Source organism: Pelophylax lessonae (genome assembly GCF_965119305.1).
Source record: "Pelophylax lessonae genome assembly, chromosome: 3".
Taxonomy (NCBI): domain Eukaryota; kingdom Metazoa; phylum Chordata; class Amphibia; order Anura; family Ranidae; genus Pelophylax; species Pelophylax lessonae.
Genome location: NC_138770.1, coordinates 158,465,197 through 158,488,726, shown reverse-complemented (window position 1 = coordinate 158,488,726; position 23,530 = coordinate 158,465,197). Strand labels below are relative to the sequence as shown.

At 39.8% G+C, this 23,530-nt stretch overlaps 1 protein-coding gene across 1 annotated transcript in view; it reads right to left on the bottom strand.

Moving 5' to 3' along the window:
- Positions 1 to 3,880: 3,880 nt before the first annotated feature.
- The window catches only part of EIPR1 (EARP complex and GARP complex interacting protein 1), a 459,494-nt gene continuing 439,844 nt past the window's right edge, over positions 3,881 to 23,530 (bottom strand). Inside the window, exons 8-9 of the mRNA XM_082251893.1 lie at positions 9,743 to 9,910; positions 3,881 to 4,335 (exon numbers count right to left, since the gene is read on the bottom strand). Coding sequence (XP_082108019.1) covers positions 4,161 to 4,335; positions 9,743 to 9,910 — 343 coding nt within the window. The 3' untranslated portion in view covers positions 3,881 to 4,160. The remainder of the gene's footprint in view (positions 4,336 to 9,742; positions 9,911 to 23,530) is intronic.

Below are 23,530 nucleotides of genomic sequence, written 5' to 3'. Positions count from 1 at the left end.
CCATGGCATATTGACCATATTTTGTATACTTTTTAGAAAAAGATAGGTCTATTAAAAGGGAATTAAATTATTTTAAAATTAAGGGGTTTCAAAAAATATTCAATGAGCATGAACAACATTGCAGCATTCTAGGTTAAAAAATAAAGCACTGATGGCAGATAAAAGGAGGTATAAATGTCAGAACGATTTTTCAGTTTACTGTAAATTAATTCTCTGTAAATGATCATTTTTGAGAAATTTGAGTACACATGGTTAGAGTCTAAAAGATAACCTCTACTACTAAAACTGCTAAATATCTAAAGGAATGTCCTAAATGTTATGTCAAATGACAGCAAAATAACTTTCTGTTGTTCACATAAAGTAAATCTTTTCTTTTGTCATGCACAGGAAAGTAAAAGGTTTACTTGGTTTGGCCCTTACCAGCAGCATTCACTTACCTTTCCTCGATTCCACTCTGCTCGTTTCAGCCACTGAGGCCAGGAAAGGAAAGATATGTGTAAGCTCAAAAACAAATTGCAGCAACTTAAACAAGGCTATGGATTCTTTTCCAGGCCTCATGTGAATGCGCTCAGCCAATCATAAGGCACGAGTGCTGTCACATGTAAAAGTGAGTATTTGCTGGTGGGGGGTCCCCTAGGTCCAAACCTTAAGTTATGGAGCTAAGTGACCCATTTACTTGGCCCTGCATGACACCTTTCCTTTCTGTACACACTATTTAAGATAGTAAGGTATTGTTTTGAGAGGATTGCCCTGCTACAAAAGGCTGACATCCTTTTTAGAAATTACTCTGGGAGTCTGGTTATGAGGCTTTCAGCTTCAAAAACAAATTGCAGATACGTTAGACCAGCTGTTCTCAACCCTTAAAATAATGTTCTGGTCTTGGGGAACCCCTGCTCATAATATCCACTACTTACTGTGCATTAGAGTGATAGGCAGTGTAAAGAATGCTCCTTACCTTTGTGGTCACACCGAGAAAACTAGCCTTAAAGATAGCTAAATAAACCATCAGTAAAAATCTATGAATGGACTGTGATTGTTATTCCCTTGTCTTGATAAATAAAGTTATTAGAAAATTCTATCTGACACAAATTATATTTTTTAATTGCTTACAGGAGTTGTAAAGTCAGGAAGGTTTTTTTTATCTTAATGCATTCTATACATTAGGATAAAAAGCCTTCTGGGTGTAGCAGCCCCCCCAGGACCCCTATAACTAACCTGTGCCCCCTCTGTCCACGAGTCCCTTGGCCATCCTGGGGCTCTCCCTCTTGATTATCTGAGATACAGCCACGGCGCCATTGGTTCCCGCAGCTGTAAAATTCAGTGAGCCAATCAGGAGATAGGGGATGGGCCGGACAGCAGCTCTGTGCCTGAATGGACACATGGAGCTGTAGCTTGGCTTGGGTGTCCCCTAAAGCAAGCTGCTTGCTGTGGGGGCACTCAATAGGAGGAAGGGGCCAGAAGCAGCGAAGAGGGACCTGAGAAAAGGAGGATCCAGGCTGCTCTGTGCAAAACCAACTGCACAGAGGAGTAGAGTATAACATGTTGGTTAATTTTTTTTAAAACAAGACTTTACAATCACTTTAAGGAACTCCTAGCAACCTCTGGAGGAACCCTAGTGTGACACCACTGAACACCTGACGTAGGCTACTTGGCATGGACTCCATTCAGAGAATGCTTTAAATGAAAAGCGCTCTCTAATTGGACAACGTGGAGAGGCAGGGTGGTGACATCACACTCTCCACCTCCTCCAATCAGAAAATGCTTTGTATATTCATTCAGAAAATACAAAACATTCTCTGAATGGAATCAATGCCAAGCAGCCAACCTCCTGTGTTCAGAATACAGCTGGGCAGATGTGTGGCATGACACCTGTAAGCAAGTGGAGATCACTGGAGTAGCAGTGTCCACATCAATAATTTCCAGCTTCCAAGGGCATTGGCAAGATATAGTATATGCAAAGTTCCAGTGATTTAAGCTGGACAAATGTAGCTATGTATAAAATATCCATACCTGGAAATCTTCTTTAAATTAATTTTCAATATATCAAGTGCTGGAAACGTGTGGCCATATTTAAATCTATTTCAATGTATGCTTTAGTAGCTTTTTTTTTTTTTTTTTTAACAATTTAGCGACTCTAGGGTCTATTTTACAACGCAAAATGCCAGTGAGAGAAGAGAAAGAAGGCTGAAATAGTAACTGCCTTCATCTGACTCTCAGGCCACATATCACAGCAGCAAAGATCCCCTTATTTACGGTGACTAACATACTTTCAACTTCTATCTTTGGCATTCTGCTGGTGTGATAGATTTCACTTGATGATTATCCAAAGTGGTACTAATCCCCACTTAAAGATCATAAAAGAACATCTTTAATTTCATTAAATATTTTAATATTGTGAAGTTTTTATATATTTGTAGAACTAGAAGATACACACACCCATATCCGCACCTTTTTAATTCATCTATATACATATGACAGTACAGTTTTGGACAGTATCAAGCTAAGGATACAATCAGAAGAAAATTTGACAAAGGGATTTACAAAAATGTCCCCCTGCATCCAGGGTAATAGGTCATATCCCGAAAGCCATAGGTGTAGAGGTCAATAGGTCTGTTTCCATACATGATCCAAGCAGTCTTTTATATTCCAAGCAGAACCCTTGGTTATGAATGAAGCTGGACTTCATTTCCCTTGAAACGCCACATAATCAGCCACCCCCACCATGCTGCAGTCTATGTATATAAACAGTAAAATCAAAAAGAAACTTGAATAAGATATGGCAAGCTTAAACCTCTGCTTTGCAAAACAACAGTGCCACACTGCCTAAGGGCCGTACACATGGGCCGAATATTGAGCTATATTGGCCGGTTCAATAAAAACCAGTCGTCAGTCGGCTAATGTGTACTGCAGTCGGTCTGACTTTTGTCAAATCGGCATGACAGAGAAAGGTCTGCCGATCAGCATCCAATCAGCACTCTCAGCCAATAGTGGAGTGTGTTTTTGGAAGATTTCCCCTCATTTCCTATCCTGTTGACTGCGGTTTACTAGGCAAGAAGCGAAGGGTACTTTTCAACAGCAACATACACAGAAATAATTTTTTTTTTTAGTATAGTAGGGGAAGGCTACATTTCTGTCTGTGTGTCTTTTGTAGATTCATCCCAATTCCTGTCTGGAAGAAGCTTTGCCAGTGAGACAGAAAGGGAAAAATCTCAAATGGTTGAGACACTTGTGGACATTGCTGGAGAGAGAGGGACCTCAGGTAAGTATTAGGGGGGCCGAGGGGGGCTGCTACACACATAAGGTTTTTTATCTTAATGCCTAGAATGCAAAAAGATAAAAAATCTTTTGACTTTACAACTCCTTTAACACACATTTGCTCACTTTTGACTCTCAGGCACCAAAATATGGCTATATTTTACGTTATATGTTCCAATAGGCCGTGTGCATGAGCACTCATACCAGTTCACTGTTGTGTAAAATGAGCCACCTAGTCTCTCTTAATAACTTGATGGATTTCTAGTGAGTCTAAAGCAGCCCATAGATGAGTCAGTTTTTTCACTCAACCAGTGGGTTGAACGAAAAAAACTGACTTGATTCCCCCATCCGCACACTTGCTGTAGATGGGGGAATCCTCCCAGTTAAAGTTATTGTGTTCTCACAGCCTGCAGTGCCTATTGAGTCGGGAAAACCCAACAGGGCTGTTATAAAGAAGTTGATCAGTAGATCGACTTCTGTACAACCAAATTTACAGTGACCATACATATAGACAACTTAAGTATTTTTGTGCCTTGACACAATATTATCAATCCAAGGACCTCATAACTGTAAGGCATTGATGCTAAATGCTGCACGGCCACTGTACACAGCTATGATCTACACAGCATTTCCAATATAAAATGATAACAGCTCTGCACTGCACCCACAGATGTCCAAATCATTAACACAGTCTGACATCTATTTCATTTAAATACAGCATGACAGTGCCCAAACCGAACAATATAAAGAGGTCAGCTGTGGCCCCGAGATTTGGTCAGTTATGACAAAGCTTACAATAAACAAATATAATAACACATTGCAGATATCCAGCACTCAAGCCTCCAAATTACAGGAAATAAGCCATCAGTGCCATGCAATCACTTCAGCTCGGACGAAGGCAGAAATTACAGCAGTATGTTATATTTGAGTGCTCTTGGGACTCGGTTAATAACCAGCCTTCCATCATAACTTAAGGAAGCAAAGAGCCAGGGGTCTGCAGAGGACCATTCCACGGCATACACGCTGTCTTCGTGTTCTTCATAGGTAGCTATTATACTGTCCTGGAGAGGCTCTTTTGTTCTAGGAGAAAACAAAAAATGCAATTAGCCAGGGAGGAAAAAAAATATGATGGCAAGTATTTATCCCACACAATAATTATAAGCCTACAACAAGAATGACGGACAGGGACAGGCAATGGCGGGATGTCCTGAGGTCACAGATCATTTTAAAATCTCTATTGTCTTGTGTTCATGTCAGGCATTATTAATGTCCCTTTGTCACTTTAAACTGTTCAGTACCCATATCTAGTATTATTTCTGCTCATTGAGAGAAAATAATGCACAATGCTACTAATTGCTTTTAAAAGAGTCGGCTCACTGATATTTCTATTCTGGACTAGAATGCCTCACTGCTGTCTCGTATCTTCTCAAATCTAGCCTCTTGAGTCTCACTTCTGTTGTGTAAAAATTAAGGAAACCCTCTTATCATGGCCACAACAAATAGGAAGAATTCAGGCAAAAATAATTCAATGCTGAGATCTTATATAATATTCCATTAAATAACACAGTAAAATAGTCTTGGTTAAATGTAATAATTTGATACTGCCTACCTGGTTATGTGTGCTGCAGTGTCATAATGTTATCTCCCTGCTCCTAAAGGGACACTGGACTGGTCCACTCAGGGCAGAGTGATGGTGCTTCCTGATAGCCCACCCCCTAGCCAGGCATACTCAACAAACCATGCAACTTTGCTGCCTCCCAATTTTGATGAAGCCCATACTCTGTTGCTTTAACACTGGAGCTTCTAGGTATAGGAGAGCACATGAGCTCCCCCATGTGACAGCGCTTGCACCGGGGCAGCCAATCACCAGGCCCAAACACGGTCATGTGGGCAGGGGAGGAATCAAAGAAGTTTGGTAAGGAGCAACTTTTCTGGGGTGGAGAATGTTAGGAGGCACGGGCGCACTGCATCATTTTGGTGTTTGTGTCATCATACAGCACAGCAATAACATAATAATAAGAACAGGCACACATATTATATTACAATACAGCCATAGAAAATTTGGAGGCTGTCGACTGTCAATTGGTAAGTATGAAGCATTCCTACACTGTGTTACATTACAAATTAATATTTGTTTAATTTAAGTCCTAAACATAATACATAAGTAACAAAATGTAAAAAAACTAAATAAAAAAAAAAAAAAAAAAAAAGCAGTGTCTGCAGTAGGCATACAGTGAACATAAAAACAAAAGAAAAAGCAGGCATCGCTATCTAAGTGTAGATTTATTTCAAACAACAAAAATAAGTAAAATTGCACTCACATTGTATAAAATCATAAAAGCATTACTAGTCCTCAAGTATCGCTCGGCAGGGTGCGTCAGGGGAAGAGCAGAGTGACGCCTGGAAGCAGCTAGGCTGTATATGCAGAGCATGCGATTGAAGCTTGACTAGAGATCGTAGGGGCAGAGCAGCAAGCAGTGATAACCAAGACCTTCAGCGGGAGCCATTGTGGAGTGCACCATTAGCCTTGAAACAAGAGTGGAGCTGGAGATACACAAGTATTACAGAATGGGGCGTGGTTACGTATTTTAGGGACACGCCCCTTTGTCAAACCACTCTTGGTTCGAGGCTGATGGTGCGCTCCACGCTGACTCCCGCCAAAGGTCCTGTTTTTAATTGCTTTCTGCTACAGCTCTACAAAGACTTTATACAATGTTAGTGCAATTTTAACTTCTTTTTATGGTTTCAAATAAATCTACACTTAGATTGCGGTGCCTGCTATTTCTTTTGCTTTGACCGTGCAAGATTTAATATCCTAAACTCATACAGAGGAGCTGCAGCCATTTCAAGTTTACACATTAAATTTGGGACTTAGCACATACTTTTACTACCCTAAACACACCTTGTGTGTTTTTCTTTTTGCATTGTGACTTTATCCACACTCCACCGCTCTGGCTATCTTGGCATTATACCGTTTATGTTTAAACACAGTGAGCATAAAGGTGCAGAGGAGGGGTTTAAGTTAAGAAGATGCATTTTTTTTTCTTTTGTAGCTAATCCTTGTCCTATTAAGCTCCATCGAGGATACTGGTAGAAATCCAGATAAAACCACATTAAAAAAAAAAAAAAAAAATTCTGAACGGAGCAGGATAAGATGACAACTTCTGTTGAATTGTCAGTGCTGTGTCCCCAATATGGAGGTTTCCCCTAGCTTCCTTCCCCTGGAATTCCATTTTACTGGCAAATAAATTATCCTATTGCAAAAATGGGCTTCAATTGGTTTTTTGTTGTCAATAGGGAGATTTTTGCTCACTTCCTATATCAGTGATCCCAACCCTAACTCACTCTATTCAAAGCTAGTAATAGTTACTTTGGGGGTGAGGATTTGGAAGCCCCACTGCAAACGTGAATTTTTTCATCTTCATGGAGTTGGACTTTAACTCATTTGTCTTAGCAAAGATCTATGCTTGTCCCAAACATGATAAAAGTCACTAAAGGCCCATTTACATTCCTATGGTGTGTTGGTGCAATGTAATGCCATTCATTTGTATAGCACCCTATCGCACCTTGTGTTGTGTAGCACAAGGGCAGCAACGCACTGATGTGCACTGCCATAGAATGTGCATGCCCCATTTTGGTGTGTTATCAGTTCATTCAATTTTGGGCTGCTTTAACACAACACATGTCAATGGGCAACACAACGCACCGTAAAGATGTATTTGAGCCCTTACGGTTGACTTATTACTTCTGATTAAGTCTGTTCCAAGCACCAACTACTCTTTTGGTAAAATAACGCTATCTAAAGTTAGTTTTAGACGTTCCTTCTGCTAGTTTGAGGGAGGAAAATTCTAACCTAACCTCAGATAACATGTAAAATAAAATACATTGAAATTATATTTAGATTTGAAAACTGCTGGAATTTTACAAGGAATTGTCACAGATTGAAGTGTCTTATGCCAGCTGTTGTTGAAATACATCTTCCATACTTATGCAGTTCATGTGAGGTAAAATGGCTGTGCAACCATTTTGTTTTAGCCAGAAGTATCTAAGAGGGTTCTGAGTACAACCTAGGTAAAAATGGAATAGAAATACATTTATAAATAGCTATAGCTTTTTACGTGAAATGACCTGTTTTGCCCTGTTCCATCTGCCAGCTGTGCTCAACTCCATCTGCCAAGCAGCTGCAAGTCATTTGAAGTAAACTGGCTGAGCGGCCATTTTGTCACAGACAAAGTAGTGAGGGTTGTATCTGCGTGCACGGAGCAAACAGCAGCTAAAAAATGGAAAAAAATTCATAAAATGCTACCGTTACTCCTATTTTGGCTTTTAGCATTATAGCTAAACGCACTTGTTTAATACAGTGTGAAATTGTTTCAGATGCTTTGTCTGCCATTCCCTCCTTTGCAAACATTTGTAAAACATTTTCGTTATCAGGTTTTATAGTAGCTTAGAGCTGTTCTGATATTAAAACCCTGTGAAATGGGCATGTCTCTACACACGCAGTGTCTTACGCTTCTACCTAAATCTCCGCTTCTCTTGACATTAGCAGAGATTGAATCTTTTCAAAGAAGGCTTTATCAAAGCCCTTATATGTCAGGATTTACCTCACATCGGAAGCCACATTTATTCGGCTTTAGATCAAATGCTGCTATTGCTCATGCTGCTCATTCGTCTTTCATTTGAGAAACTGTAAATATAAAAATGAGACCTATGCTATACTTTATAGAAATTGGTAATGATCATTATGCTGAATGTTGGTATGGTTTTATTGTAAATTTCTTCTAATGGATGAATACGTGATTAAGCCTCTCTTAGGTTCTGGCAGTCTAGCCCTGATGATCTTATGAGACTCTAGCGTGTTCTCTACTCTTTCCAGGCATAAACCTTGCAGTCAGATAACAGGCCTGAGAACTGATATCAACCTGCAGTTCCTGATGACCGCCACTTATCCAACCACTAATTGTAGGCCATGGTATCGTATTCTGAAGCAGTAGGCATGTTATTGGCTGCTATTACTTTAATGCTAGACACAGATACAACTATTCTAGATAACACCAGCTTTAAAATAAAAATAAAAAAATTAATGCATTCTACTACAAAAATATTTATAGACTCCAAGGCCCTAAGTAAACTATATTACCAAAAGTATTGGGATGCCTGCCTTTACAAACACAGAAACTTTATTGGCATCCCAGTCTTAGTCCGTAGGGTTCAATATTGAGTTGGCCCACCCTTTGCATTCATATCAGCTTTAACTCTTCTGGAAAGGCTGTTCAAAATGTTTAGGAGCTTGTCTATGGGAATGTTTGACCATTCTTCCAAAAGCACATTTGTGAGGTGAAGGACTGACGTTGGACGAGAATGTCTGGCTCGCATTCTCAGCTCTAATTCATCCCAAAGGTGTAAAGGCAGGCATCCCAATACCTTTGGTAATATAGTGTATGTGTGATGTAGCGCAACAGCAAGACCAATAATGCTGCCTTTGCCTCTCAAATCACCATCTTAAAAGACAAGTTCACATTTAAAAAAATAAATAAAAATGCATGCACTTTTTTTTGCAGGCTTCTAAGGAGCCTGCAGGGCACTTCACCCTTGATCAGCAGGTCATGGGTGCAATGTCCAACACCTGCAGACTTAGCATAGCGATCTACTCGTACCTCATACTCATACGGGCAGGCAGTTACCTGAGAACAGGAAGATCAATGGACTATAAGAGTGTTCACCAACGCCCTTGCAGCTCACTGAAAACTACAAGCCATCAGCTGCAATGACTGACGGTACTTGTAGGCATTCATTTACAGTAAACAGTAAATTAATTATGCGGCCCTATGGGTGAAGCCCCGCGCGCCCATGCGGTTTTCAAATAGTGACAGCTGGTGCAGGGAAAAGATACCCGGCCCACTCTTACAGGGAGGGGAGGAGCAGGGGGAGAGGATGCAGATGCTGGAACCCAGCAATAAGCAAAGATCATGCTGACTGCATAGCCCTAGTTCTGACTGAGGAATATTGGAGGAATGTTGGACTATTGCAGAGAGACCACTGCTTCCATGCAGAGAGCTTTAGTCCTCTGCAGCATAGTATGGGGTACAGAATATTCTACTCTCCCTGGGGCTGCTGAAAACTACCCCCCCCCCACCCCCTGCTTTAGCACTACAAGTCTAAGTGAGGAGCTTTATATGAGGTGTTTGACTCTTATTCATCCATCTCCGCAAAGAACACTAGTATAGTATGTGAGTGCAGAAATGCATTTCCAATATTTCTTTCCACAGCACAGCACAGAACTACAGACAGAAAAAGGTAAGAGAACTCATTTTGGGCTATATAAATTCATGAAATGCTACGCCAAACCATGTCAAGATCTGCAACATGTATTTCAGCTATTTACCTAAAGAAAAAACCACGAAAATTGGCTACATCCCTGTAAACTTCTGGGATTTTTAGTCATTGCTTCTACTTCCAGCCAGTGCTAGTGTGTGTGGTGACTTACTTTTCTTCATGCTGACTATCTTCTTGATCGCTCAAATCTTCATCATCAACAAGATGTCCAAATGGCTCAGATGAAATGGAGACCATGTTTGACAGGATTACCCTGCTGTCGCTGCTGCCTGTTAAGACCAGCTGGTCATGGGAGTGATTGTATCTGACGCTCCAAACCCTGGAAGCAAAGGCAGAATTAAAACAATTTTCTACTAAAAAGCACCTGACACCAATACCTAAAAAAAGAGGCATTTTTTTGCAGTAGCAACTGTGTCCCTGTGCCTAATTCCTAATTAATTATTTTTTAAGAGCGGACCTGTAACTTTGCAAGACGTAGACAAATAACACCTGAAATTTAGCAAGAGATAGAAAAATCCATTCAAAAAATCATGAAAAGAGTTCCTTTTTTTAACATTTAATTTCTCAGAAGTTTTTTCTATTCTAAACTAAACCATTTTTATCAGTATTGCTAAAAGTATGTTCTTTCATTTTTTTAATTGTGTGTCTTTTTTTAAAGTGGACCTGTTATTCAACAAGAGATTAAAGACCCTATTTTGTTTTAAAAAAAACTTGAAATTATTCTCTTTGCAGCTTATGATATAAACTATACTTTTTTTTAAAAATGTATGCTGAACCCTTATCTCACAGTTTATAAAACTGTGAAACAAAAATAGTGGCAAGACTCAAAAAAACAAAAAGAAAAAAAAAAAAAAAACGAACACATCAACTGAAATTTTTCTTTAGCAACAAGCTTTTTGCTTGTTTTTTTTTTTTTTTTTTTTTTTTATTAAAGACAGGCATTCCTCCAGCTAAAAGTCAAAGAAAAAGTGTTTCCCTCAAATAATTGCAGAAATTGTAAAAATCTAGGGAAAATACAAGGCAAGAACATTTGAAAATAGAGAAAGTGCAGAAGAGCAACCAAAAAATAGATTTTTAAATATAAAAAGATAACGTATGCTATTTTGAGACTATAAATGGGTCCCATGAGGTGGAAAGGAAAAGGTTAACTAAATGCAGTGTATTTAAAAAAAAAAAAAAAATATCAACGTTGATATTTCTCACGCGGATTATTTAAAGAGTAAGCCTCGGTTCACACTATGAACTGCATGTGAATCGCACAGGAACTGTACCACATTCCTGTGCAATTCAGATGTGATTCAGTGCTGTGCCACCAACTAGCATTTCCTGTATTTAACACCTTTATGGCTCCTGCATGAACCGACGGTCGCAGGCGTGGTGCTGGGGGGCTCCCGCGCACCGCCGGCGGTGCGCTTCCACCCCTGTTAGGCAGTGGGGAGGCTAATTCACAAGCCCAGCAGCCGCGATTGCCGCCTGACACCCGCGATCGCTCCCCGCTGAGAGAGAAGAACGGTCAGCTGTTGTAAACACAGCTGACTGTTCTTCTCTCTGAAATGATCACAGAGCATGTGTGATCCTTCTATATAGGATCTAGGGTCTCTGTGGTCATTTCACAAGCCCCTACCCCATACAGTTAATAAACACCCCCTAGGCTCACACTTAAACCTTTGATCACCCCTAGGTTAACTCCTTTCCTGCCAATGTCATTATTACAGTAACAGTGCATATTTTCAGTCCTGATTACTGTAGTAATGTCACTGGACCCCCCAAAAGTGTCATAAATGTCAGCAGTTAGGGGTCCACCGCAATGTCGCAGTCCCGCTAAAAATCGCGGATCGCCGCCATTACTAGTAAAAAAAAAAATAAATGAATAAAAATGACATAAATCTTTCCTCTAGTTTGTAGACGCAATAACTTTTGCGCAAACCAATCAAAATACGCTTATTGCGATTTTTTTTTTTTTACCAAAAACATGTAGCAGAAAACAAATTGGCCTAAAAGGATAAAAAATTTAGATTTTTTTAATGTTATATAGCACAATGTGAAAAATATTTATTTATTTTTTTCCTCAGAAATGTTGCTCTTTTTTTGTTTATAGCGCAAAAAGTAAAATTCGCACAGGTGATCAAATACCACCAATAGAAAGCTCTATTTGGGAAATAAGGACATTCATTTTATTTTGGTACAGCATCGCACAACCGCACAATTTTCCGTTAAAGTAACACAGTGCCAAATCGCAAAAAATGGCCTGGTCATTAAGGGGGCAAATCCTTGCAGCCAGAAGTGGTTAAAGTACATGTAAAGTATAAGTAATGTTTAACTGCTTTCTGCCTGGCCTTTTATCAAATGACAGCTGAGTGGGAGCTCTACTATCCTGGGTGGATGTCATATGACATCCTCCCAGACACGCTCCTAGCACATACCGCAATCTGTCACCCACTGTGGCCAGTGGATAACAGATCATTGTACTGGGCCGGTGCCAGTACCATGTGATGGCTGTGACCAATCACAGCCATCACATGATAATTGTACAAAATGAATGGCTTTCATTCATAGCCATTCATCGTGTACTATTGTGCTGATTTCTCTGATTAGTCACAGTGATCATGTGGTACACACAGGGCCAATCACAGTGCATCTGTACTATGTAATAGCTGTGGCCAATCACAGCTTCACAATGGTACAAAATGAATTCATAAAAATGATTGCTTATAACACTAAGCATCATTGTTATGAGCAATCATAGTGTGGTCACAGAATGTAAAGAAAAAAATGTAGAAAAAAAATTATTAAAAGAAAAATTTAAAATATTTATTTATTTTTCTACATTCTGTCACCAGTCAGTGTCCCTGATAACCACCATACCAGTCATATGATGATGCTGTCCTGTTCCGGTTACAGTATGTCATATATATATATATACACAGTGGATATAAAAGGTCTACACACCCCTGTTAAAATGTCAGGTTTCTGTGACGTAAAACAATAGGACAAAGAAAAATAATTTCAGAACAGGAAAACAAACTGAACGATAATGTGGTTGTATAAGTGGTGCACACCCTCTTATAACTGGGGATAGAGCTGTGTTCAGATTTAGCAATCACGTTTTAAATAGGAGTCAGTACACACCTGCAATCATTTAAAGTGCCTCTGATTAACCTGTTCTAGTAGGTCTTTCTAGACATTTTTTTCGTCACATCCTACAGCAAAAGCCATGGTCCGCAGAGAGCTTCCAAAGCATCAGAGTGATCTCATTGTTAAAAGGTATTAGTCAGGAGAAGGGTACAAAAGAATTTCCAAGGCCAAGGCATTAGATATACATTAGATATACCATGGAACACAGTGAAGACAGTCATCATCAAGTGGAGAAAATATGGCACAACAGTCACATTGCCAAGGACTGGACGGCCCTCCACAATTGATGAAAGGATGAGACAAAAACCTACAGGCGTACAGCAACATTAAAGGAGCTGTGGGAGTATCTGGCAAGAACTGGATGTGTGGTAGATGTGACAACAATCTTCTGAATTCTTTATACTTCTGGGCTATGGGGTAGGGTGTCAAAACGGAAATCTTTTCTCATGAAAAAAAAACATCCAAGCCCCGCTAAATTTTGCAAAAACACATCTGAAGTCTCCCAGAAGCATGTGGGAAAATGTGTTATGGTCTAATGAAATCAAGGCTGAACTTTTTGGCCATAATTCCAAAAGATATGTTTGGTGCAAAAACAACCCTGCACATACTCAAAGGAACACCATACCCACAGTGAAGCATGGTGGTGGCAGCATCATGCTTTGGGGCTGTTTTTCTTCAGATGGAACAGGGGCCTTAGTCATGGTAGAGGGAATTATAAACAGTTCCAAATACCAGTCAATATTGGCACAAAAACCTTCAGGCTTCTGCTAGAAAGCTGAACATGAAGAGGAACTTCATTGTTCAGCATAACACAGACCCAAAGCATATATCCAAATCAACAAAAGAATAGCTTCACCAGAAGAAGATTAACGTTTTGGAATGGCCCAGCCAGAGCCTAGACCTGAATCTGATTGAAAATCTGTGGGGTGATCTGAAGCAGGCTGTTCCCAGGAGATGCCCTCACAACCTGACAGATTTGGGGTGTGGGCAAGAAGAAGAGTGGGCAAATATTGCCAAGTCAAGATGTGCAATGCTGATAGAATCATACCCAAAAAGCAATGCTGTAAAAAAAAAAAAAAGATGGTTCAACAAAGTATTAGTTTAAGGGTGTGCACACGTATGCAACCATATTAATTTTAGTTTTACTTCCCTCCACCTAAAAGACTTTAGTTTGCTGTTAAACTGAGTTTTACAGTTTTTATAGGTCACATTAAAGGTGGAAAAAGTTCTGAAATGATTAATCTTTGTCTTATTTTTTTAAATCACAGAAACCTGACATGTTAACAGGGGTGTGTAGACTTTTTATACACACTGTATATATTTTTGTGACAAAAAAAAAAACTAACTTTAATTTCCTAATTTTCCAAAAATTGTGACAAAAAAAATGACAACTTAAAAAAAAACAAAAAAAAAAAACAAAAAACAAAACTACCCATGCTTCTTACTAGATACCTTGGACTGTCTACTTTCTAAAAAGGGGTAACTGGTTTACCATCATACCATTTTAGGGCATCAAGAAATGATTTAGGCAGTCAGTACATCAGGTTTAACCAATTTTCAAATATACTGTATATACCATAGTTTGTAGACTGTAGGAACTTTCAAGCAGACTAAATAATTTACACCGATTTGGGTTATTTTACCAGAGAAATGTAGCAGTATACATTTTGGAATGTATGAAGAAAGATTATATTTTTGCAAAATTTTATAACAGAAACTAAGAAAAACTTTTTCTTTTTTTCTCAAAACGTTCAGTATTTTTCGTTTATATAATAAAAAATAAAAAAAACCCAGTGGGGGATAAATACCACCAAAAGAAATCTCTATTTGTGTGAAAAAAAAATCAATTTCATTTGGGTACAGTGTTGTATGATTGAGTAATTGTCAAAATATGAAAGCGCTGAAATCTGAAAAAAATTGAAAGTGTCCAGTATTAAGGGGGTAAAGCCCATGTATGTTTTTGCCAACTGTATCCCTTTGGGTAGATTTAAACCAGTAATTTAATTGTGGTAATTTTACACACAAAAGTCGTACACAATACAGTAAAACAACATAAAATTGAAAGGTACAACAGGTAAGGTAGGCATACTGTAGGGGAACACTAGGTACATTGCAGTAACATACATAGAAGTTTATTCAGAAGTTCATACAGTAAAAATCCAGGAGAGGGTGAATCTTAGTGCCTTACAGTTGTAGGGTAGCATTGCGTGACACAGAGTATCACAGGCAGCAGTTATACTCCAAGGCTGCAGGGAAAAAGAGGAGACAAGGATAAAGGGGAGAAAAGGCGAAGAGGGAACAATGGCTCAAACACTAGCAGGGCTGGTCACAGAGTTCTGGCTACTTTCTAGTACTTTAGTATTAGTAGTACTAAACTGGGCAAGATTATGATCATGTTCTAGTCATGTCTGGCACAGTATAGTAGACTATACATAAGGGAACCAGGCAAAGAAACAAGAAGTAGCTCTGGCTAGATTAAACAGTTAGGTTCTGTGCATTGATCCAGATAGACCAAATTTTATCATTATTTTTGGAGTAATTTCTACTAAGGTATGTTTATTTAATGGGAGGATCCTAATAATTGACATCTTACAGTCATCAAGAGTCAGTGAGGTTTGCAGCTTCCATCTCAGTAAAATTTCCCTTCTGGCATAGAAGGTGAAGTACAAAGCAAACATATTTACATGTTTACAGCAGGTAGTCTCTAGATTATCAACAATACCTAGGATAAATATTAAAAGATCAACAGGAAGAGACAATGCTCCCACTGTAGTGATGACTTCCCTCCAGCAAGTTTGTAAGCAGGGATACATTCACAATACATGAATGAGTGTGCCAGGCTCTTCACCACATCTGTGGCATAAGTCTGACGTGTGAGGATAGATGGTAGCTAATCAGTGAGGGATGTAATAAGCTGGATGTAAAAGTTTCAATAGAATAATTTTATCTCTAGCAACAATTGTTACAGGTAGAAAGCTTTGTACGCATTCATCCCACTCATCCTCTGAGAGAGACAGGATGTCGGCCTGCCACTTGTGGTATAGTGTCTGTAATCTAGCCATAGCCATAGGAGTGACATTTAATGTGGAGTACAGGGCGGAGAGAGGTTTGTCCATAATTTCAGCAATAAGTACAGTTTCAAAGGGTTAGTTAACAACAATATCCTTGATGGAAACTGTTTCCCCTAGTTGCAAGTATTGAAAGAACAGGTAAATGGTTTTAAACAACCCAGTGGTCATTAGGGTGCCACATGGCCATGGGTAGCCCATAGTTAAGGGTCAGGTATTGAACTAAGATGGGTTAAGTTGGGGCTACCCCACAAGGGGATGTTGGGAGAGTACACTACCTCTAAACCATAGTTGGCCATAGCCTGGTCCCACACCAGAAGGGTTGTTTTCATTGGGGTAGTGATGGCTGGGTTAGAAAGTGGGCCACAGAAGGGAAAGTTGCTCAGTTTAGTGTAGGACCCTATCAGGGCGCCTCCAAGGTGACCTCTGCATTATCCTTAGGTTGGGAAAAAAACACCTGATCGAAACTTGAACCGCTGTTCAGTAAAAAAAGTAAGAAACTGTCAAGGGCTAAGCCTCCCAGGGTAAGATGCACCGATAGCACGGTTTTTGCTAGCCTGGGAGTTCGCCATTCCATATAAAAGATGACACAATGCTTAAAAGTTTACGGACAAAATGTGGATGGGAATGGGACCGGAGTTTGATGAATAAAATAAATACATTTGGGGAGATACACCATTTTTAGGAGATTGACTTGTCCTATTGGACTTAAAGGAAGCTACTTCCACGTTGAACAGGATCGGGTAAATTTGGTCAGGAAAGGAGAATGATTATCCTCAACACATCGAGAAAGGTTTCCTTGCACCTTGACACCTAGGTATCCAAATTTAGTTATTTGTCTCAGCTATAGGAGCTATAGGGAGTGGATCGTTAGGATTCATGGAGAACAGTAAGGACTTGTCCAAACTGATTAGTATCCCAGGAAGTAAAGAGATAAAACCCAGCGCAGATTGAAGGGAATGTGTTGTATTACTAAGGTACAGTAATGTGTCATCTGAGTATAGGGAAATCTCCCCCTCCCATGGGCCCAATGGAATACCCCGAACAGAGTCGGCTGATCGAATTAGAACCACAAGGGGTTCCAGGGCAAAAAGCCCAGGTGATAATTGCAAAATTGCCTCATGTCCCTATGCAGCATAAATGGCGAAGATTTAGTGCCATTTTTCCTGACCCTGGCTATAGGAGAAGAATTCAGTTTCCTTAACCAAGATATGTATCTAGGGCCAAAGCCAAATTTACAAACCACTTTCCACAGGCAGCTCCACCCCATCAAGTCCAAGGCTTTTTCAGCATTTAGAGAAAAAACTACTCAGGGTTCCCCTCTCCAGACCGTGGCAGCGATGTTAGTAAACAAATGCCAGTCATTAATATCCATACCCTTACCAGGCATAAAGTCAGTTTGTTTATTGTATATCAAAGAGGGCGCGTTAGTCAAGTAGCCAGCACTTTGGACAAGATTAATTATGTCTGTTTAAAAGGGAGATAGGACATTCGAAAGAGCATGGAGCAGGGTCCTTCTCTGGTTTTAGAATACCGACAATAACCGCCTCCATCAAGGGAGGAGGCAGGGTGTCAGCATGTAGTGCAGATGTTATAGTAGTATGTAGGTGGGTTAGCAATTCCTCGTCATATTTTTTTTCAGTTTAATATCATTAAGGTCAGAAACTAAGGTACCCATTAGTCCAGGGCTCGACAAACCCCGGGCGCCAGGTCGCATTTGCGATTAGAATTAGCGACCTGGCGCCTGGGGTGCCCTGTCCCTTTTGCGCCCCCTCCTCCTCCTCGAGTGCACGGACTTCCGTGCCGTCCGAAAATTGAGGCCCCGGCTTTTCGGCCTTCTTCTGTGAGATGAGGCTTCCAATAGGGAACTGGCGCCGTCTTGTGGTGGCCGGTAGTAATGACTGTTTCCACTGTCTGTTAATGGGAACAGATGAGAGGGAAGTTTTTGCAGGTTTCATCTCCCTGGAGTGTGGTTATTATTAATTTATATTTGAAATTTAAAAAAAATAATAATAATAATCGTTTTCTTTTTTTTTTAACCTCGCTAGCGGTATCCCCGAGCGTGACTCGGGGTAGGAATTTTCTGCTATTAGCGGTATCCCCGAGTCACGCTCGGGGTGAATGGCAGAGCTATGCAGACAGCGCAGCGGAGCGTCTTTTACCTTATCCTGGCGATCCAGCGATGAGCTCTCATTGCTGTGACCGCCAGTGAGATCTCCGCCGCTCGTCTGTCGGTAGGAGGACTTCCTAGTTCCGTTCCCTGCAGCAGCAATGCTGCATGGGAGCGGAACTAGAGAGGGAAATTCAAAAAAAAAAAAAAAAAAACGTTGCACAAAACACATAACACATTTTATATTATATATATATATATATATATATATATATATATATATATATATGCATATATATATACATATATATATATATGTATATATATATATATATGTGTATATATGTATATATATATATATATATATATATATATATACACCTATATACACACACACACATATATATATAAAATTATATTATTGATTCGATTATAATTCATGTGTTATATATATATATATATATATATATACACACACACACACACACACACACACACACACACATATATATATATATATCTATATACACACATATATATATATATATACACACATATATATATATATATATATATAATATATAACGCATGAATTATAATCTAATCAATAATATAATTTTATTATATATATTAAATAATAAAATAATATTATTGATTCGATTATAATTCACTAGTTTGTGTTTCAAATTTATCACATCTGGGATGTCTACTAGAGACTTGTTTTGGTCAGGTTTAAGTCAGTAATTACTAAGAATTGTAGGCCTATAATACATAACGCCAAATTTCCATGAAAAGAATTGTACCGCTTTTGGAACAGAATTCCTGACAGAATCTTACCGCCAGGGAGGTTAAATATTAAAAAAAATAAAAATTATTTTTCTTTTTTTCTTTCAATTATTATTATTAAAAAAAAGTATATATATATATATATATATATATATATATATATATATATATATGTGTACGTATAATCTTTTTTTTTTTTTTTCCTCATCGCCATGCCACAGCCAAAGGCCCCTTTCACACGGGCTGTCTGATCAGGTCCGCCTGTCAGTTTTTCAGGCAGCCCTGATCGAACCCTTCATTCTCCTCTATGGAGCAGTAATCTGCCGCCATCTGATCCTGTCCACCAAAAACAGACGGATAGTGTTTCTATTTTCTATCCACCCCGTGGATCGGATCAGATGGCATCGGATGGAAAGAGACAGACAGTCTGTTTCCATCCAATTGCGCTATAGATGAGAGTGGGGTTCTAGTCGTATTTATGTGTAAATTTAGTGTCCGTTTTACTAAATAAAGCTTGGTTGTTAGTTTAAAAAAAAAAAACTGTCTCCCAACTTTTTTAGCTGGCTCCTAGATTTCAGGCAAATTTGTCAAGCCCTGCATTAGTCCATCATACCTGCAATGCCAGTCATGGGGGGTTGTTACTTGGCCAACCACACTTTGGTTGTATATACCGAACCACGGAATGGACCTGCACACCATTTCCTGGGAGCTTTCACCCTCACCTGGAGCGGCGTCACTCCCTTCTTCTCTTACACACTAGGAAACTGTCATTCTTTTCTCAGTGTTCAAATATGCCTTGAGATTGGTTAAGAAGTTGTTTTGAGGCAAACATTGTTTTTCTCCTCTTATTCGGGATTTTTAAGGCAATCAATAAAAAAAGCAAAAAAATATGTAATAAAATTCAAATATTTATTGAAAATTTGTTAAAAAAGATCAATGCATAAATCCTACAGCCACATCAACCACATTGATCATGCTAACAAAGCAGTGGTTGAAGCACTTGATAACCATGTAAACATATTGATGAATCATGACAGTAATACTTGATCAGAAATGAATTGATTAAATGAAACAAGAAGGGAATACAATACTCCTCCACAGAGGAAGAAAAAACCTCTGGGGAGGAGAGAAAGCCGACGCGTTTCGAATAACTTGAGAACTTGTAGTTCGAATCTTCTTCAGGTATATACATATATTTCAGTCCCTTCTCTATAAAAAAAAAAAAGAAAAAGAGACAAAAATAGACATACATCACTTATTAGCAAATTGTCAAACAATGGCTAAAAATAAGAATCCTCCATCAAAGAGCACATCAATGAAACCATTGACAATGACACCACAATTCTTTGTCTTGATACATCAAAATAGATAAAAAGATCAATCCATAATGCCTTTGAGCCTCACATCCATATCAGGAAACAAATGGGAAAAGAGAACTAATCCCCAACAGATGAGAGAACCTTTTGTCCCAGTAGGGCCACGGAGTACAGAACTAAAATTACCCCATACACTGCGGTGCCTTAAACGAGAGTAAAAAATATATATATACTGTCAATGTCTATTCTGGAAGAACATAGGGGTAGCTTCTGGTCCTGGAGGGGCCATGAATGGCCTCACCTCAAACACCTACAAGCCCCCAAATGGCACTAATGCAAACCGGATCAATTTTCATACTCACATGGGTCAGATATCATAGATTGCTTCATAGAATCAATGAAGATCCATGGGGTAACAGAAGTCCCATCCTTTCACAAATATGATGTACTAATCCACATCCTTCCATTAAGGAAGGTAAAGGAAAATGGTGCCAGCAGTGGTCCTTGGCGTCCCCTTTTAGTACCCATGCGCGACGGGAAACCGCGCTGGGTACCTCCCCTTCTCCATCCGATAGGCCCGGAAATGGTCATATCCGAGCCGACAAACCGGAAGCTGGTACTGCGGCGCTCCGGAAATGATGCCAGAGGCTTCCCTGTTCTGTCGGATGGAGGAAGCTGAACCGGAAACTAAATACCACCGGCACAGGAAGCGAACACGCGACATGCTGGGGCCAAAAGGTCCCAACGACTGTGTTGCATTACTCGCTGATTGCCCACCCCAAGCATAATAAAATGCATGGATGGGCTTACCCGTGCCGAACCAGGGCAAAAAGTAAAAACGTCATTAATTGTTGCCACATGCTTGGATGGATTGCAAAGGCAAAACATGATGGTGGGAAGGTTTAATTTATGATATAAATGGACCAAAGATACCCTCCTATAAGAGACAAATCTGGGTGGTGTTAAATGTCATGTGTACATCCACATGGAGGGTTCCTTACAATTTCCAAGCCATGAAGACACAAACAAAAAAATAATTTGTTAAACAATACATCCATAAACATAATGGTTCTGAAGTATTCGCATGGGTGTACATCGCCCCTCCAGGCCAACCACAGCCATTTGATAAGGATGTGCTGCACCGGAGGGTCAAGCAACGACACCCCCACCAATACCATATTCAAAACTTAGATAGTTGTTTAAAGAACTATATATACATAAATATACATAACACTCTTTTTTCCATATATCCTGGATGGCTTGCAGATCCCCCAATCAGCTCTCTTGGTGTCAATAGACGTGGAATGTCTATACAATAGTATCCCACATGACAAGGGGATACAAGCAGTTAGACAAATTTTGTGTCAAAAAGGAATGGACAACTGGGCATTTGACCAATTTGTTCTGTCCATGTTGGATTTCAGTCTCTATAACAAAATTTTCTAATTTCAAGGCTCCCACTACCTCCAGGTGCAAGGTGTGGCTATGGGGACCTGTTGTGCCCCCACTTATGCTAACTTGTACCTGGGGGAGTGGGAGCGCGCCATCTTCTCAGACGAGAGCTTGTCTATGTATACCTGCCACATACTTATCTGGCAGAGATACATAGACGACGTCTTTCTCGTCTGGGACAACTCTTCTGATCTTCTTCAAGTTTTTCTTCAACATCTCAATAATAATGTATTCAATTTATTTTTTACCATGGTGTTCAATTCCTGTCAAATTAATTTTTTGGACCTAACCATCTTTAAAGATAGAGATGGTCAATTACAGCGTAAACTATATAGGAAGGAAACTGCTGGAAATATTTTACATGCCAACAGTTTCCATCCGGAGTCGTTAAAGTCGATTCCATATAGTCATTTTCTTAGAGCTCGACGAAACTGCTCAACAGCTGAGGATTTCCAAATGGAGGCTGACAACCTTACGCAAAGGTTCTTAGTTAGAGGGTACACAAAATCATGCCTCAGAAAATCCTTCAATAAAGTGAAAAACTTAGAAAGAAGGGATTTGATTTTTAGACCCGGTAAACGTCAGGAGGATCACACTGTCAGGATGATTACCCGATATTCTGACGAACATAAAGAAATACATAAAATCTTAACCAAATATTGTGATATCCTAGCTGGTGATCCAACTTTATACAAATTCATTTCCGACAAACCATCTGTGGTATTTAAAAGAGCAGGCTCAATTAGGGAGTTGTTAGTACAGAGTGAGTTTAAGGGAGATTTGAGAAATAATCCGTGTAAAATTTGGGATACATACCCCTGTGGAGCGTGTTCCTTTTGTCATATGTACAGAAGAGACTATCGTGTACCCTTCCCAATGGCAAATATTTCAAACTACATCATTTTGCTAATTGCAAAACCAGGGGGATTGTTTACTTGGTGGAATGTGAGTGCGGTTCTTTTTATGTGGGGAAGACCAAGCAGGAATTTCAGGCACGAGCCAATAAACATCTGGCGAGTATGAGAATAGGCAACCTCTACCTGCCCTTAGGCAGGCATGTTGCCTGGGACCATCATTACTGTATGCCCTTGGTCAACTTCACTGTTTTGGACCACACTCACATTCCACCAAGGGGTGGCGATTGGAACAAGCTCCTGCTTCAAAAAGAGGCTCGTTGGATCCGAACCCTGAATGCAACGGTTTGGCCGGGTCCCAATGAGGCCGAGAGTTTCAGACCGTTCCTGGAGGGATTTAGTTCCAGCAAGACTGACTGAGTGCCTCCTGTACCCTCCCCAAAGTGTTGTTGAAAATAATCCATTTACCTCCTTTCCCCCCCCTTTTTTTTCTCTCCCAACTGTCCTGTTTGTTATATGGAAAACAGGGTGTTATGTATATTTATGTATATATAGTTCTTTGAACAACTATCTAAGTTTTGAATATGGTATTGGTGTCGTTGCTTGACCCTCCGGTGCAGCACATCCTTATCGAATGGTTGGCCTGGAGGGGCGATGTACACCCATGCGAATACTTCAGAACCAATATGTTTATGGATGTTTTGTTTAACAAATTATTTTTTTGTTTGTGTCTTCATGGCTTGGAAATTGTAAGGAACCCTCCATGTGGATGTACACATGACATTTAACACCACCCAGGTTTGTCTCTTATAGGAGGGTATTTTTGGTCCATTTATGTCATAAATTAAACCTTCCCACCATCATGTTTTGCCTTTGCAATCCATCCAAGCATGTGGCAACAATTCATGATGTTTGTAATTTTTGTCCCGGTCCGGCACGGGTAAGCCCATCCATACATTTTATTATGCGTGGGGTGGGCAATCAGTGAGTAATGCGACACATTAGTTGGGACCTTTTGGCCCCAGCATGTCACGTGTTCGCTTCCTGTGCCGGTGGTATTTAGTTTCCAGTTCAGCTTCCTCCATCCGACGCAACAGGATAGCCTCTGGCGTCATTTTCGGAGCGCCGCAGTATCAGCTACCGGTTTGTCGGCTTGGATATGACCATTTCCGGGCCAATCGGATGGAGAAGGGGAGGTACCCAGCGTGGTTTCCCGCC